Source organism: Talpa europaea (genome assembly GCF_964194135.1).
Source record: "Talpa europaea genome assembly, chromosome: 5".
NCBI classification, from domain to species: Eukaryota; Metazoa; Chordata; class Mammalia; order Eulipotyphla; family Talpidae; genus Talpa; species Talpa europaea.
The window spans coordinates 106,690,294-106,708,064 of record NC_140071.1 but is presented as its reverse complement, the minus strand read 5'-3'; the positions used below and the strand labels follow the sequence as shown (position 1 = coordinate 106,708,064).

At 33.5% G+C, this 17,771-nt stretch overlaps 1 protein-coding gene across 10 annotated transcripts in view; it reads right to left on the bottom strand.

Annotated features, from left to right (window-relative positions):
• EPHA5 (EPH receptor A5) overlaps nucleotides 1–17,771 on the bottom strand; it is a gene marked incomplete at both ends in the record, with an annotated part of 318,509 nt that overhangs the window by 150,307 nt on the left and 150,431 nt on the right. For 4 of the 10 annotated variants that reach the window (XM_084234099.1, XM_084234102.1, XM_084234101.1 and 1 more), the window contains 2 exons: nucleotides 1,007–1,342; nucleotides 4,390–4,545. The exons of 4 other annotated variants lie outside the window; for them this stretch is intronic. In XM_084234099.1, the coding sequence (XP_084090225.1) occupies nucleotides 1,007–1,342; nucleotides 4,390–4,545 (492 nt within the window). The remainder of the gene's footprint in view (nucleotides 1–1,006; nucleotides 1,343–4,389; nucleotides 4,546–17,771) is intronic. 2 more of the 10 variants (XM_084234105.1, XM_084234106.1) reach the window with 1 other exon arrangement.

Here is a 17,771-nt window from a genome sequence, read left to right as displayed (position 1 = left end):
GAATACAAATGTTTGTTTTACAAGATAGTCATGACTTGTACAGCTGAATGAAAATTATTGTTTCTTGATATTTAGTGTATTTAAAGTTCAAAAACACATTTTGCAGCCTACACAGGTCAACAAGTCAAAGGAAACTATAGCATATATTTATTAAGCATATTATTTTAAAAAATTCAGCAGTTTCCTATATCTTGTTCATCAGAGATATCTCATGCAAAAAATGAAAGTTATGCAAACTAGATAATGTTATTCCAAAGGATTACAACTCTAAGTGATTGTTCAATGTGCTTTCAATATGTTAATACAAAATTCATGTGTAGAATCAAGTAAGGCTGAAAGATGTTGCTTAAGAAGCCTGAAATCACACAATTAAAGTTGGTCTTTTTCTGATGTGGGAAGACAGTTCACATTGCTAAATATATGTTACATCACAATACTGTGATGGAGAATTGACAGATACTAGTATTTCTAGCAGCCTAGTCTATACTGAAGGCAAACTTAATTTTCATTGTTCTGATCCACCTCCACATCCTTAGCATTTTCATCAGCTCCCCCTTAGGTTAGGGAGTACATAAAGGATTCACCAAGGAAAGTGACATCCATGCGTATGATGTTTTCTCTATCAAATAAAAAAGTGAGTAAACTGTGACATGTATTGAACATAGATAAGAATATTTGTTGTTCAAAATTATTCTTAGTAAATCTTTCATAAATCTTCATATCATTTGGGCTACTATTCAATGTTTTTCTGTTTTATCAACCAGAAGCAAGTATGAGCTCAACTGAGTGAATTTCATTATCAAAAGATAACTACTTGATTTACCTGACATATCCAAAATCATGTTATTTGGCCAAGACTTGATTATCAACAGCATTCTTGAATCAACCCAGTCATTACACAACCTAGGGGAAGCTCTCACACGTCTTAGTCAATTTCTCCCTCAGCCTTGGAGAAAATTGACAGAGCTCACCTAACTTATACGACTTGGTTGGACATCACACTTACCTGCTTGATTTGTGGTTACATTTACAGACACATACTGCCGGGGTCCTGGGCTCAAGTCGGACACTCCATTCACTGCCTCAATTTCAAAGGTATAGTTTGTGTGAGCAAGCAGATCCACCATCATGACAGAGGTGTTTTTCAGGCCGATTTGCTGGGGGAGGTACCTGACATGACCGCCACACTCCTCACACACACCTGCATGGGAGTTGCACTTCTTGCATGCAATATAATATGACACATCTTTCCTTCCACCAGTGTCAGCAGGAGGAATCCATTCCAGAAAGACACTAGTTTCATTAACATTTGAGATGGCATTCCGAGGAGCGGAGGGGGGTCCTGGTTTGCAAAGTAAAGTGAAAAAAACATATTTTAAGATAATAAAATTAGGCATCTCTTACCACCCAAATCCCTGGCCAGAGAAGAAAAAAAATGGATAACAATCAATCTTTTAAGTAGAGAGGACACAAGTGTCATTGATTTGATTTGTAGTAATCTTTGAAAATTTTAATTAAGATTTGCAGGGTGAAAGTTAGGCTTACACCCTATGATTTCTATTGGCATTATTATAGCACTAACTCAGTTAAAGCACATGTTTTGTTTAGTGCATATATAAATAATTATGGATAAAGCAATTTGAGCAAATAAAATGTCACATGAAATTGCATATTTTAAAAAGTGGCAACTCCTTCGCCAAGTCCACAGATAAATACTCTTGGGGACTGAACTGATTACATCCTCACTGATGCTTGTCCTTAAATCTAAGAAATAGACATGAATGATCTATTAATCTATGACACAGGTAAAAAGAAAATGTTTAACTTTGGCTCTACAACAAATAAGATTAAAGGACCCTATGATCTTTTTACAAAATTACCTAAGACTTGGTGAAACTTATGGTTGAACCCTGTGAATTTTTCCACACATACAATCTCACACACTTAAAATTAAAGCCACTTCTAAATAGAAACGATTATTTAATATGGAAATGCAGATATTATTTTTTACTGTACTTGTAATTTATTTGATAGTGGAGCATTATGCAGAAAATATAATTTAAATTCAAAATGGCATGGGTGTGTTTCTTAGGAAAAGGTAAAATACACCTGAAATACAGCCAGTTTGGACAGATATCAAATTTCTGAGCTTTTTTCTGCCAAATGAAACATAATAAAACTTAGCACCTTCCTTGTAAAATGGTCTCATCCTTCTTTTCTGCCTCTGCTACTAACAGCCCCTCAATAATTGAATGAGACACCTATGATTCCTTAAAGTAAAAGTAAACTTAAGTGAAGTACTAAAGTAGAAAAAAAGGTAAGGGTCAGACTGATATGCACCTAAAAAGTAATGTAATGAATTTTCCTGTCTCACTACTAGATACTTTGTATGAACCTAGTTCTGTGAGAAGTACCTTTACATTAAACATCAGAGTATTAATTACTGTGTTTGATTTTTATTTGGTTTTCTTTTATCATATAGATTTATAAAATACTGTTTACCGGATTTACTTTTTCTGGAAAAAAGATAGTAAAGGAGGTAAAACCATAAATTTTAATTCGAAAGAACCAAAATGAGAGCAAAAATTGAAGAGTTGCATGTGAACATCAATCCAATGAACTGTTCAAGACGATCATTTATAGTATTTATAGAATGTGACTAAAAACAGAACATAAATATTCACAGATTATATCAATATTTTAGAAAAATCCTCTAAATGAGTCCCAGAGCCTTTTTGAGAAATGAATATAAATCAGTGTTTTTTTTTAACACAAATATTAAGATTCGCACACCAATAGACAGAGAAAATACACAGCCTCCTATGGACTGAAATTTTAAGAGTTTTAAGCAGTCCTTGCCACCGGAGTTCAGGCTCTCCTATAATCCCAAACGTAATGAATTTGCAAGAAGGGAGTTTCACATTTATGCTAAGAAGGAGAAAGATCACAACTGGACTATTTAATAAAACTAATATTTAGAAATTAATAAAATTTAAAAGATCATTCATGGCATAGTTTTCCTAATTCGCTACACTTTTATCTGTTCAACATTTTCATTATTTGTGCTTCCTTTTCTGGGACTAAATAATCTGTAGTGTAACCAAAACACATCACATTTGATCATAGTATATAGTTTCTATAGTCAAATGAATCCTCCCCAAAGTCTATATAATCATGCTATTTACTCATCTGAAGAGGAATTATTTGTAATTAATCACCATCTAACCCATACAATTAACGGTCTTAGGTTAAAAGAATTGTCTTTAACAAAGTAAAGCTAATTAATATCAATGATCTGAAGATTTATGAAATATGCTTCATGAACACTGTGAAATTCAGACACAAATTTAGATAAAATTTCAATTTGGGTTTTTGATTAGAGTGACTGTACACTAATACTACACTTCAAAAATCTCTGTCATCTTTGAGAGTGATTATAACTTACTGAAACCTAAAATAGTAAGATAAGACAGATCATGGAAATTGAATCTTATAAGAGGGGAGTCAATTTTTGTTCCTTTAATTTTGTTATTGTTATTTTTAATTTGCTATAAAGAGTGTGATGTGGAAAAACTGAAAGTATGGTCATCAGGCAAACAAATCTGTAAATTTGTTTTCTTCCCCAAATTGTTTCAAACGCTAAAAAAACAATAACACCAAAAACAATGATTAATATGGATACATTCACTGTAAATGTTGGAATTAAATGTTTCATATTCATCTACTCTAGTTATATATGACCACATAATTAATAGTAGTTAAGGACACACTAATAAGATACATGACAACTGCTTGAAAAATCAGCTAAAATGTCCTTATATTTTATCATTAAATCTGACTGTCTAACTTCTCCCTCCCCCCATCTCCCTATGTTTTTTTATAGTGTTTCTTGTCCTTTTATATAAATAACTTTCTTATTGATCTTTGCAGCTTAGTGAGGCAGATTAGAACAAGAAGACAGAAGTACATTTATAGCATGTTCATGTGATCAGAAGGCTGGCTTGGAAGAAGAAGAAGAAAAAGAAAAAGAAAAAGAAGAGAAGAAATGATTTACCATGAAGAGGGAAATGGAATTATCAAAGTCATATGTGACAATAGTGAACACTAATAGAAATAACAAAATAAAAGAAAAAAATTCTATTATCTGTGTTTGTGACGTTGAATGTGAAATTAGGGTAGCTGAATGTTTCTAACAGTGAGTGAAAAAAAAAATTTCAAAGCTCTCTATGCTTACTCAAGGAGATTGAAATTTGGTAAAAAAACTATCTTGGAAGATTAAACTTGATGCCTGTTTTAGGGGAAATGGTAACAGAATCTAACAGGCTGCATCATGCTCTTTCTTCAAACTGGTGAAAGTTAGCATCACCAAATACCCATGGGTTTCCTTACTTGTGCATGCCATTGTGGGTGGATCAGACTCCCTCCTGAAATAATCCTTTTCACAGACACAAGAGGTTGAAGCTTCCTCATGGGTGTAACTGTGAGGTGGACATTTGCTGCAGCTCTGGCTGTGAGGTGAGGCTTTGAAGAACCCAGGTCTGCACACTGTCAAAAGAAATAAGAGACTAAGCTTTTCCTTGGAACAGATGCAGGGTTTGTTTTGTGAATAATGTCATTATTTTGACTAGTATACACAGATTACATATAACACAATCTTGGCATTAATTTAAAAATCTTTCATAAGCTTCTGAATCATAAATACCAGACTATTCATTTAGATAATCAAATATTTAAGTATTCAAATTAAATATTTTTTGAAAATATATAATTTTAATGATTTTTATGTTACAGGAGCTTATAAGAAATTATATTTATAAAAGGCAAATACTTATATGTATTTAAAACTGAAGCAGTGGTATAATTTTAATTTACCCTGTTATTACAAATTATTTTGAAAAGATGCGAATCATCCATTTGCTTATAGGATGGTATGGGAAACAGTTGGTGCTCAAAATTTTGTTACTGATTACATAAATAAATTACATAGTAGGTGTTAAAAGTTCATAAATTCTGTTAGATTGGGGAGAAAGAATGAATTAACTAATGTATCATTCACATATTGATTTCAGGAGGAGTTGGAATTTAGGTATTTATTTTACATTTTAATCCATTTTAGAACTTGTTTTTGATTCAACATGCAGCTATTCTAATGTCAATACCACTTAAACTATACAAATTTAAACAATTTATAAAGGGTAAAAAGTGTGCCTTAATCAAGTTTGCTTTCACAATATTTATCACAGTGTTTTACCAAGTAGGTGTTCATAAATTGTTATAATACATGAATAAATGAATGAATGAATGGCATGGTATGAAGATTGTAACTGAAATATTTCAAATCATATAAAGGAAGTGTTACTTGACCAGTAAATTTTCTAAGTTGCTGGTCAGGTAAGTGTTTCTCTTTTTCTTGTTAGTAATAACATCAAACTTCAATATTGCAAAGGTCCAGTATGGGCCAATTGAAGACCACAGAACTGATGGTTTATTGACTAGTTAGGGTTTAGTTTATTTACATATGCTAATCAACTTTCAACAGTGTTTTTTAATTTTCAAAATCCACTATATATACTTAACAGCATTTATTCAAGCATCAATGAACATCTGCTAAGCTCAAAGATGACCTTGTATTTCAAGAGAAATTTTTGACAGACATAATGACTTGGATCTAATTTTCATGTGCAATAACTGATCTGGGGTTTTAGTAATCCATGCTAAAGCTTCCTGCCATCACCATGAATAATCAGGAATTGACAAAAATGAGAAGGTACTTTTTCAGTAGATCTAATTATAGTGATAGTAAAGCCTTAATGCTCTTATGAAATTCAGAGAGAATGTGAAAGTATTTGAAAGATAAGACGAGCTTTTTGATAGTATTAGGGACATTCTTGTAGTTAAATGATTAGGGGAAGATTTAAAATATCATTTTTCTTATAATAGGATTGCTGTAGCAGCCAATATCATACTTAGGTAAGTTATCCAATTTTTTTCTTTTATCCCTTTCAGTAAAACCATTTTGACTTTAAACACTATTAGCTTTCAAACACATGAAGTGTCAATCCACACATTCTGTATACTTGGAAATCAATTATCATTCATGAAACTAAAGTCATTTATTTTCTGTTTTATGAGTTATTTCTAACTAAAAACTGTATATACCATATATACCACTGCTATCCAATCCTACATGGGAGCTCTGCAAAGAGTAAATAATATAAATGTAAATAAAAAATAGGTAAATTTATCCTTCACTCAATAGTACCTCAAAATATTTTCAATGAGTGTGGTGGGCCAGCAATTTTGCTTGGTACGTGGTTACAGAGGTAAACAAAGTAGACATGGCCCTGCCATCATGAGTCTTACAGTTATTGCATAAATACATGTAAGTGTGGTTAGGCTAGGAAAGAGAAAGGCCACAGGAGGAAACATCTATAACTAATTCACACTGAAATGTCAAAGAATGTCCCTCAGGAAGTGGAGTCTCTTTTGTGAGGTAAAATGATCCAATTTGATGAGGAGTTCAGCAGGGAAAAATCTTTGCAAAGGGCCCAAAGCGGTGGAGCACAGAGAGTGAGACTAAAGACATTAAAGTACTGATTAACATGAATAATTATTTTACATCTCCACAAACAAAATTAACATTTATCATTTTATTGTTTGGAGAAAAGCCAGAAATCTATGTTTTTTTGTTTTTGTTTTTTTTTTTTTTTAAAGTAACAATGGAAAATTGTGTGAAAGTGAAAATTTGTAAATGAATGTTACCTAAGAAGTTTAGCTTTTATTTATTAATAACCTCTGTATTAGCTTCTCTAAATTAGACAGTATCCAAGTACCACCTTAGAGTTTTCTTTCATCATAAGCAAAGGTAATGTTTTTCTGTAGAAGTTGATTGAATCTAATGACCAACTTATTTGCTTTCTTTCATATTAAATATGATGAAAAAGTGTTTTTTAAAAATATCATGAAATAATTGTGCATCAGCCTCTATTGTTTTTCTTCATTCATAAATGGTTCAGTCTAAGTGTTTTATTGAACATCCATGTCAATATAAATGTTATTTTTTGACAGGCAGGTTATGAAGCTTGGGTATTAAAGTTGAATTAAATTGAATGATTCATCTTGTAACCAAAAGAAAAGTTTATATAGTATGAATTTGATTTGAATATCCATCATTTCTACAATCAGGCAGTGAAATCTGTGTTGGTTAATTCAGTTATAAAATCAATCCAGTTATGAATCATGTGCTGAATGAACTTCAGTTTATGGAATTAAACTTCATGAAGGGACAAAAGTATCCAAGACAATATTGAGTATAAAAGAATATGCAAGAGGGCCTCCCCTGGCGGCGTGCTGTGAAGCTGTCTGCAGCCTTTGCAGCGCCGGTTCGATCTCGGCCTGCTGGGGAGGGTCCCACATAGCGTGGCAGAGCTCTCCTGTCTCTCCCGCTGCTCCCCTCTGCAGTGTATTTTAGTAGATCTGCCTGTTCTGTTCCCCACTCTGTCTCTGGTGAATCCCCTCACCCTCCCGCGCATCTGGCCAGTACCCACGTTCTTGCATAAATAAAGAAATAAATCTAAAAAAAAAAAAAAAAAGAATATGCAAGACCTTTCAGGGTCTTGACCTGGACAGTTAAGTTAAAAAATAGTGTGTGCAGTTACAACCATTTCTCCCTTAGCAGTGCATTAGGGATCACTAACTTAGATAACAGCACTGCATATATAACAAAATTATATCTCCTTTGACATGATGAAAAAGTACACATTAAATATGTACTATTTTGGAATAAATAATACGCCATTATATATAGAACAAATGAATTGGTGATTATATTTTCTCCTTAAAAATCAAGTAATAACTACAACAAAAAGAAAACATATTCCTAAGTTCTGCCAGAGAATTACTATCCACAATGATTATAATTTGAGTTTAAATAAAACATTAAAAAATCAGTTCTTTGAAAAACATATATATGTTTTTAAGATTAACAAGTGTTTCAAAATGATAATTTACTTTAAAACAAAAGAAATGTTTTAAAAATTCCTTGATTTTGAGACTATTTACTTAGAATATAGGGTATAACACATTTTTAGCTTTGGACACCAGTACAATGAAGGAAGGACAGAGAACACATAAGGCATATATTTATTCTAAATCCATTTTGTCTAAATTGTACACTGAGAATTAAAATGAATCAAGCCATTTTGCATCTGCTCAGTCTATATCTATGAAATGAAAATCTGTGAATTAGTAAAAACAAATGGCTAATGCATTTCACTTGGCAAAAATCAGTCATCTATTTGCCCCTAATTTTCAGTGTTAAGGCCCTATGGGCCTCAAATTAAGCAATATCACATATCAACATTAGGGGCATAACTTTTTATTCACAATACAGGGAATACATGCCCAAAATCACTTGGTAAAATCTGTCCTTTAGTAAATATCTTAATAAATTTTCACTCATGCATTGCCTCAAATATATTTCAGGGCATCATATATTGTATTATTTTTAATTGTAAATATTTAAACCACACTAATATCAGATTCAATGATGAAAAACTGAAAGCTTTCCCTCTAATATCAGGTATAAGACAAAATATGACTCTATCCACTACTATTCAATTTAGCATTGGGAGTCCCACATAAGCAATTAGGAAAGAGAGGTAAAATTAATCCAAATTGGAAAAGAATTATCACTATTTTCAGATCACATGACTATGTAAATGTAAAACACCTAAAGACCCCCTTAAAAAATTTAGATACAGTAAATCAACACAATAAAGAGGCAGGCTTCAAAATCAAAATAAATATCTAGTTTTGTTTCCATATGCAAACAATGAACTAGAAGGAAAAGAAATCAAGAAAACAATCCATTTGTAACCACATCAAAAAGAGTCAAGTTCCTAGGAAACAACAAAGGAATTAAAAGATTGACGACACAAAAACTACTATACATTATACAAAGAAATAGAACATAAAGAAATGGAAAGATACTCTATGCTCATGGACTGGAAGAAATCAATATTGCTAAAATTCTCATTTTCTCCAAAGCAATATGCAGATTTACTGCAATCTCTATGAGAAGTCTTTGAACTCTTAATACAGTACCTCAAGAACACCCCTCAAAAATATAGGGATGAATACACCATCAATTTTTTTTAAAGATTTTTCAGGTGATGAGCAGTTGTTATGATCAGGTTTTAGACTGTAAAGATATCTGTAAGGTAATGGCAAAATTTTGTCAATGGGACTGAATCAAATGATTTGTAAAAATATTAACTTCTGAAAATTTTATCATGCTAAAAAATTTTATCATGCTAAAGAAAAAACAGTACTTAGGTATATATGTTTGACTAACGCAGTAAGACACTTATAATTATTTAATACCTTTTTATTCTATATGTCAAACCTATACAACCATATAATCTTAAAAAACAATGAAAGAAATAAACATTTAAATGGTATAAGAAAAGCTTGTAAATTTTAGCTGACACTGGGGGAAAATTTCAGGAACTCAATTATTCTATCCACACAGAAAATCATTGTTAGTATCTCAAAATGTTAATTTGGTATTTAAGTATTGCAAGTTGCATTAAGAAAATATTTCTATTAAGGCCATTTATTTTCCATATACAACCTAATTTTTACAATTTTTACAAATTTTCTCTCCTCTACTGGTTCTTTTATAGTACATCTCTCTTCTGTTTTACTTTTCAACCTAGCATAAAACTTGGCATTCCACGTGCATATGTACACTAAGATTAACTCATTTTACCAAAGTTCACTGAGTACTATGCACCAGCCATGTACTATTCAGAAGTATGTAAACATGGTGAAAAAGGCAGAGAATTGATAGATACGACAGTAAGCATTTATGGAAAAAAATGGATGTAGAAAGAAATCGTCCTGTCATGTTCATGATGTTATGACTATCCTTAAACATGAATTAAAAATAACTTAATGGAGGGCCTCCCTGGTGGCGCAGCGGTTGAGCACTGGGTTGCGAAGCTGCCCACAGCCTCTGTGGCGCCGGTTCAATCCCCAGCTGCTCCCCAGCCACCGGAGGAGGGTCCCACATGATGTGCAGACCTCTCCTGCTGCCCGCTGCTCCCCTCAGCAGTGTACTTCGGTCCTTCTGCCTGCTCTGATCCCTGCTCTGGCTCTGGTGAATTCTCTCACCCTTCCGTGCTTCTGCCTGTAACCAGTGCTTGTATAAATAAATAAACAAATAAATAAATAAATCTTAAAAAAAAAAAAACTTAATGGATAAAGTATGAACAAGTAGGGTTGAATTGAGAAGATGGACAAATAGTTGAAGATAATAAAGAATTTTTGCAAGTATGGGTGTTAGTAAAAGCATTAGTCTAATGAGATAGCATGCTTGGTGATAAAGGAAACAGAAAGAAATCCAGAGAAAGCTGCAACAGAAAAGAATGAAGAAAGGTGTGTTAAGACATGTGGTCAGATGTCAGATCATGCAGGTTTTTGAAGGCATGTAAGAACTTTTCACTTTTATTCAGAAAAGTCATATAATAAAAGTTTAAAGGGTCACCTTGACTTCTGTCTTGAGAAATATGTTTAATAGATCAAGAAGAAAATCAAGAACAGTTATAAGTCAACCACTACAATTCAACAGAAGGAGGATGCTGGTTTCATTCCAGGTAGTAGTAATAGTGGAAGTAGTGTGAAACCACTGTGTGTGCGTGTGTTTTAAGATTTTATTCATTTATTTTTGTGTAGAAGTAGTGGAGTGTAGGCTGGGGTGGGGGGCGGTGAGAGGATTCACCAAAGATAGATTGGGGAGATCTATTTGAAATACAATGCTAAGAGGAGCAGCGGGTGAAATAAGAGAGGTCAGCTGCTCCATGTGGTTTAGCCCCCTGCCTGAGGATTGAAAACTCAGGCTAGTGTGGTGTGCTATTTCAGTGGAAGTACTGAGACTTAAACTCTAGGCCACCAGGGAAGCCCCAGAAACTACTGGCTTATGCACGTACTGTAGGTGGAGCAATGGTATATGCTGGCTAACAGGATCTGGAATTTAAAGCATGATTTGAGGAACTAAAAGCATCTAATTTTCCTCATATAGAAAAGTTTACTTATGGTGCAGGCTTTCAGGGAAAAATCTGGATTTGTTTTAGACATGTTATATGTGAAAAGTAGGAGACACTCAAGTAGAAATGTGAACTGTGCAGCTGGATAGGTAATTCTAGAATTTGGAGAAGTCTCTGCTAGAGTTAGAAATAGTGTTTAAGCCATGGGAATGAATAAAATCGATATGGGGATGAGTGTTTATAGAGAAGAGATGACCCTCTACATTCAACATCCAAAACACCAAATTCCAGACACTGTTGGTTGACTAAGTGCTTAGGATATAGATTTGACCAAGAGCCTCAAAGTATAATTCTAAGTTTTTATTTACTAATTATTATGACTACAGTTTTTTTTGGTAATTTTCTAGTAAGTACCTTTTCATTTCATTTCCTCAGTCAATAATTTCAAGAAACCTATGAGGTAAACATCATCTTCATAGTACCCTAAAGTCAGCTGTACTCCTGAAATGAAATATACTTAAAAGCAAAGCTTGCAGTCAACCCATTTATGAACCCATTTATGAGCAAAGAGAAGTCTGTATTCAATCTGCTTCTACATTTTATACTTGTTTTATCTTTGGAAAGATTCTGCCTCTCTCAGGTCTTCTTACTTTGACTACCCCAAGGTCCACTTTCACTCCTCACTTGCTCTTTTTGATTTCTGAAGGAAAATTCATAATTCATTGGAGAAAATGATGCTTAGCTTTGTAACATAATTTTTAATCAAAGATAACCAAAACCAAATAATATCGGAATTTGTCTGGGAAACATTTTTACTTTTTCTTGTTAATATTCCAGCTCATGACATTTTTAACAAAAATCTTTGTGAAAATCAAAAAGGCCCAACATCAAAAAAATTTTTTGTAAGTAGACATTAAGTCACCATTCATAAAGCTTCTTATTAAAAACATACTAAATCAATCATTAACAGTAATTATTGTTAAAAATTATTTAACATATCATTAATGTAGGGGCAGGATGGGCACTGAGCAGCTTATCTACGATCTGGCAGATGGGGTAAAGGAGAGTCCTGGAGCCTTCAGTGGCTTTCTCAGGCTTTTATTGAGCTGTCACACATAGAGCAGCTACCAAGTACATGGCAGGCAGGGGTGCCTCCAGGCCCCAGGCAAGTCTTCACTCTAGGCTTCTTTTAATGTACATTTTGAATATAATGACTATGGTGGTGTAGGGACAGGATGAGCACTGAGCAAGTCATCTATGACCTGGCAGACGGGTAAAACAGGAGTCCTGGAGCCCTCAGTGGCTTTCTCAGGCTTTTATTGAGCTTTACAGGCCAGGTACACGGCAGGCAGCGGGGCCAGGAAGGCCTCCAGGACCCAGGCAAGTCTTCACTCTGGGCTTCTCTGGCCTCTTTCTCTCTTTTCCCTCTCCTGCCTCTCTCATGCTTCTTTTTGCTCCTCTTGCTTCTGCTTCTCTTGGTGACTCTCAATACTCCCAGGACCCACAGAAGTAAGTCAGCTAGCAACAATGTAACAACTGCAGATACTCCATCAGGCAGGGCAATCCTAATGGTGGGAGGGCAGAAAAGCCAGAAAAACATTTACCCTACAGGTGGTTTTGTAGATTTTTCAATGACTATATAATCATCAACTGATATATTATGATCATGAAATACATTTCACTTTTTCAAAATTTATCCTATATGTCAACATTAAAAATTAGTATGCTGGCAAAATAAGTATGCTGGAAATAAAAATCTGACTTTTCAAAAGCCAGATGTGTTATGGTTTAATAGAACTGAGTCTTCAGTCTTATGATCAAACATACCATGGAGATTTGGCTTTGAGCCTGCAGAGAAAGACTGACTCTCAAATTATGATGTGGTTTGGACAATTTGAGTAATTTGTGGTTAGGAAATATGGCATTTGGGAGAACTTATTTTAATGATTCACGTCACATGTATTTACTACATTCACATTTTAGGACCTTAGTCTAAAGTAATAAAAAAAATTACAAATGTTCTTAAGAAGCAGCTAAATATTCTTGGTAGATTTTATTTTTGTAAGCACACAAATAGTATGATGTTTCTATTTTATAATCTGTTTCTTAAATAGGCTGAGTATTTAAAATTGAAAATGAAATCATTTCAAATTCTGATAAAATCAAATTTTATATTGTATACCTTTACATCAGACTTTCTAAGTACTTCCAAATCTTTCACATTTTCCTGTTTTTCTAAAGGGTAATGAACTATGCCTACAAACAGGCATCAAACTGAATCACTGTTACATCATTTAAAAAAGATATCTCAATTATTAATATTTGTTGAGATTTTTTAAATCATTTAACCTATATTATGATTTTATCAAGAGAAATAGAATTCAGTGGGAAACCACTGTGATATTTATCCACATAATAAAGGTCAATACTTGACATTTATTGAGTGCCTATTATATACCAGATCCTGTTGTTTTACATCATCACACTCTACCTGCATTTTCCTCCTTTGCCTCAGAATTTTCTCTATATAGCTCTGCACATCCCCCTTTTATTGATCACATCTCTCTCTCTCTGTCATTAATCCCAAAACCTATGACTGTGATTTTTGGTCTACACCATATTATCAGCAAAGTTTCTATCACTCTCAATTTCTTTTCCTATCCCTTTACCTTTCTACTATAACAAATGCATGGCTGTCACCTGATAACAGCACTATCGTGGTGATATCCATTTTCTTTCTCACCTACCCTCCAACTTGTTGGCCCCTATATGAGTTAAATGTCTCTCTTGATCTATATTGTGCTTTCCAGCTCATTCTCTATGTGACAGATTTTCTTCAGTGGCTGTTGCAAGATCTCCCATGATGTCTTTTGTTTTAACCTTTCCTTATTGTTTGGTGAAAACATGTAAATTCTACTCTTAGCTAATTTCAGTGTTATCAACTAGAGTTACCATGTGATTATTGACAATAAAAACAAAAGATGAGACCTGACATGTAAAAATCTTTGTTTTATATCCTAGTCATCTCTATATTTTCCTCCATTATTTGTACTTCATTTGTTGTCTAAGTTTCTTTCTAAATTAAAGAAAGCTGAGCATGTAAATTAATAGAAATGCCAAGCACAAACTATTCTGGTTCTAATCATTTGAGAGTTGCTGTTGCTTACTTTTGCCCAATAATGTCACAAAAGTAAACATTTCCCTCACTCTCCTTTATGTAATCCTTCTACCATTACCACCCTGACAAATCCATTTCCCACTGTCTTCCATAAACATGTTATAAAGTACTAGCCTGCAGCAAGTTCAGCAGCAGCTGTTTAGCCCACTGTCTGTGCTTCTCAGATTTAAAACTTCCAGAGCATGATTTGTGCAGTTGATTCTGAAAATAATTACATAACTTAATCTTTCCTTTCATTTCAAATTTCTTAGTCCATCTAAAAATTCTTTTTTGCTACCAAATAGTTACAACTCTCAAAACAGACATATATAGAACTACACCAGAAAAAATGTCTACAGTCTCACTAACCAATTCAAATATGCCAAGGGTACTAAAATTTCTGAGATCTTCCTTGGCACTGCCTCTAATGTGGTTTGATCTTTCAAGGTTATGGTTCTTTATGTCCAATTATTTAAGAATACTGCAGGATGGAAATGTTGTGGTTCCCCTCAAGTCTGCTGAGTTCTTCTAGATAAATGAAATTGTAAATAAAGTAAATGAATATGTTATGTCAATAATTGAATTTACTTACTCAAAGTCAATACCTTCTTAAACTTTTTTTTTAAGATTTTTATTTTTTTATTTATTTATGCATACTAGAACTGGGGTGTAGGCCAGAGGTGTGGTGGTGAGAGGATTCACCAGAGACAAAGTGGTGAGCAGAACAAGTGGATTTACTGAAATACACTGCTGAGGGGAGCAGAGGGAGAGAGAGGAGAAATCTGCTGTGCCATGTAGATTAGCTCCCTGTCAGGGGATGGAACTTTTGCAGCAATAGCTGGCAATAGCTTGATAGCACTGGGACTTTAACCCCTAAGCCACCAGGGAGGCCAACCTTCTTATACTTTTATTATCATTTTCATTTTCATAAATGTAAGCAAAAAAAACAGTATTTAAATATAATTGAAGAGCAATCTTCAACTTGATCTTGATCCTGCTATAAAAACTCCATCAAAGTAGCTATCAAAATTACAATTTGATTCATTAATATCAATGACCTGAACTATGAGCTAAGTGGAGAGTAAGTTTAAAATGTCATCCAGTTCATCCAATATATACATTACAGAAACTTCCATGCTTCCAAATGTATGATGCAGTAAGATGTTCAGTTAGTGTAACAGAATTAGAAAAGACACTGGATAAGTTTATAAGTGCTGCACAGTTGTTCATACCGCACCACTCTCACCTTCCCACCATGCTTTCCTCACACAGATTATGTGATCTGTCCTTCATTGACTTTTCATTTCTACTTCCTCTTCATCTAATTCACTGCAGCTGAAATTCAATGTAACTTATGCAACAGTCTAAATAAAGTGGTCTCTCATTACACATTTTATTTTAAGTCACCAACTGTTAGTGATGCTCTGGGAATCCAGAGTATATCGAGGCTGTCAAAAAAACATGATCAGCAAAAAGAGGCAACACATCACAGGTGACTGGTAATTTCGGAAGAGCTAGTGAAATTAATTCATTCATGCTCTATCTTTGCTATTCTTAATATTCAATCACAGATAACCTGAAGCTAGACTATTGCAATGTATATAATTGAAATATACCTTTATCATAGTATATAAAATATTGTACACTGTAACAATACAATAGACTATACTGGGTAATGTAATATTATATTACATATTGCCAGGGGCTCACAAAACAACTTTAAACAATTTTCCTTTTTTCCATGGTTCTTCATGTAAAATAATTTCTAATTTTTCACATATTGTTACATTGACATGGTACATTAAAGAACAAAATATGGAAACAATGATTAGTGGTACTTTATCGCTTGGCCTGCTACTTCAACTGTTTTTGTTATCATAGTAAAAGGGGTCTGATTAATTTTCCTGTATTTCTTTGATTGTCAGACTTTGTAAACAGCATGTGACAAGATGTCCAGTTAGCTGGAATAAAAGACTCACTTGAAGAGAAACAAAGTTGTTTTTGCCATGTTATGAAAAACCTATTTTCTAACCAGAGGTGAAATGGGAAAACACTTTTAAATTGAAGTTGCAAATCTGATTGTGTAAAATATTTCCTTTTATGAAATTGTTCGGCTATCAGAAATCAGGAGCCATCAATGTGGAATAGAGGCTTCACAGAGATAATAAAAAGTGCATTCCAAATAGCTTTGGTGAATTTTCAGATTCCTCTTGATGTTTTGTTTTTTTTTCCCAGCTACTTCTAGTTCCTCCTGAGGAAAAAAAAAAAAAAAAAACTACTGTCTAAGAGATTTGAATACATAGGATGCCTACAGGCAAGGTTCAGGTTCAAAAGAGTCTTTTTCATAACCTAGAACAAAGAAGGGGAGAAGTGGTGGATGCTTAACTTTCATATCACAAGAACGAAGGTTTTTTAGACAGGGTCACAAAAACTCTTTTGAAAACACAGATGTAAATATCAAACTATGAAATGTCTAGGAATAATTAAAAAGCATTTGACTAGAATAACAACCTGGTTTTTCCTTCCAAGGAATGTTGTAAACGTATGTAGAAATTGTACTACTGTCTATATTACTTTCACTATATTTTTCTTTCACTATATTTTTTAATGGTCGAACAATACGAGTGAGGCTTTTACAGAGAATTTAGAATTTATATCTTTAAATATAAAGATATTTAAAAAAATAAAATGAAATGACTGAGTCAAAGGAGGAAAGGAAACTAAAAAAAATCTAGAAAGCAAAAAAAAAAAAAAATTGCCTTGTCTACCTAATCAGAGATGACTTGTTAGATAAATATGTGATTCTTTCAAATTGCTGACAAACAATATCTTTTATCATTGCTTTACTTTTATACTTTTTTTGTGTGTGTGTGTGGGATCTTCGCCGTTGGCGGGGAATGAACCAGCGCTGCAGAGGCTGTGGCCAGCCTCGCAGACCAGCGCTCAACCGCTGTGCCACCAGGGGAGGCCCCTACTTTTATACTTTAACAAACATATACACCTATGTTATTTTTAGTTTGGAAAATCGCATTACTGAGTTTTATAATCAATTATTTGTGTCTGTATTTTCTCAAAGTATAAACTCCTAGAAGAACTGTCATGTATATTTTCCTATTCCTGTTTAAAGCCATTAAAATTTCACCTGAAATAGATAACTTAAGTATTATAACATTTGCAGTTGCTTAGATAGCACACATTATGATTTTTATAAGCTGTATGATTTCGATAAGCTTAATTTGAATAAAATTCTGGTAATTTTCCATATTGAAGAAGACATTTTTGAGTACTCACACCAATATTTTCCCCAAGAAAAAGAACAGATTGTACAGCAGCTGAAACACTGCGTATATAAGTAAATATGACAGATCTACTAGCTGTTCCTGTAAACCAAAGGAGAATTCCTGAATTTTTGTGCTGAAAAGTGTCTAATCCTTCAAAGAAAGATCTGCTCTGCTCCACTATATCATTAAAAACTCACATCTTTTTGTGCAGCAGTGACTAGTATTTATTCCTCTTTTAAAATATCTGCCATACCCTGTCATCATCTAAATTCAATGTAGAGTCCT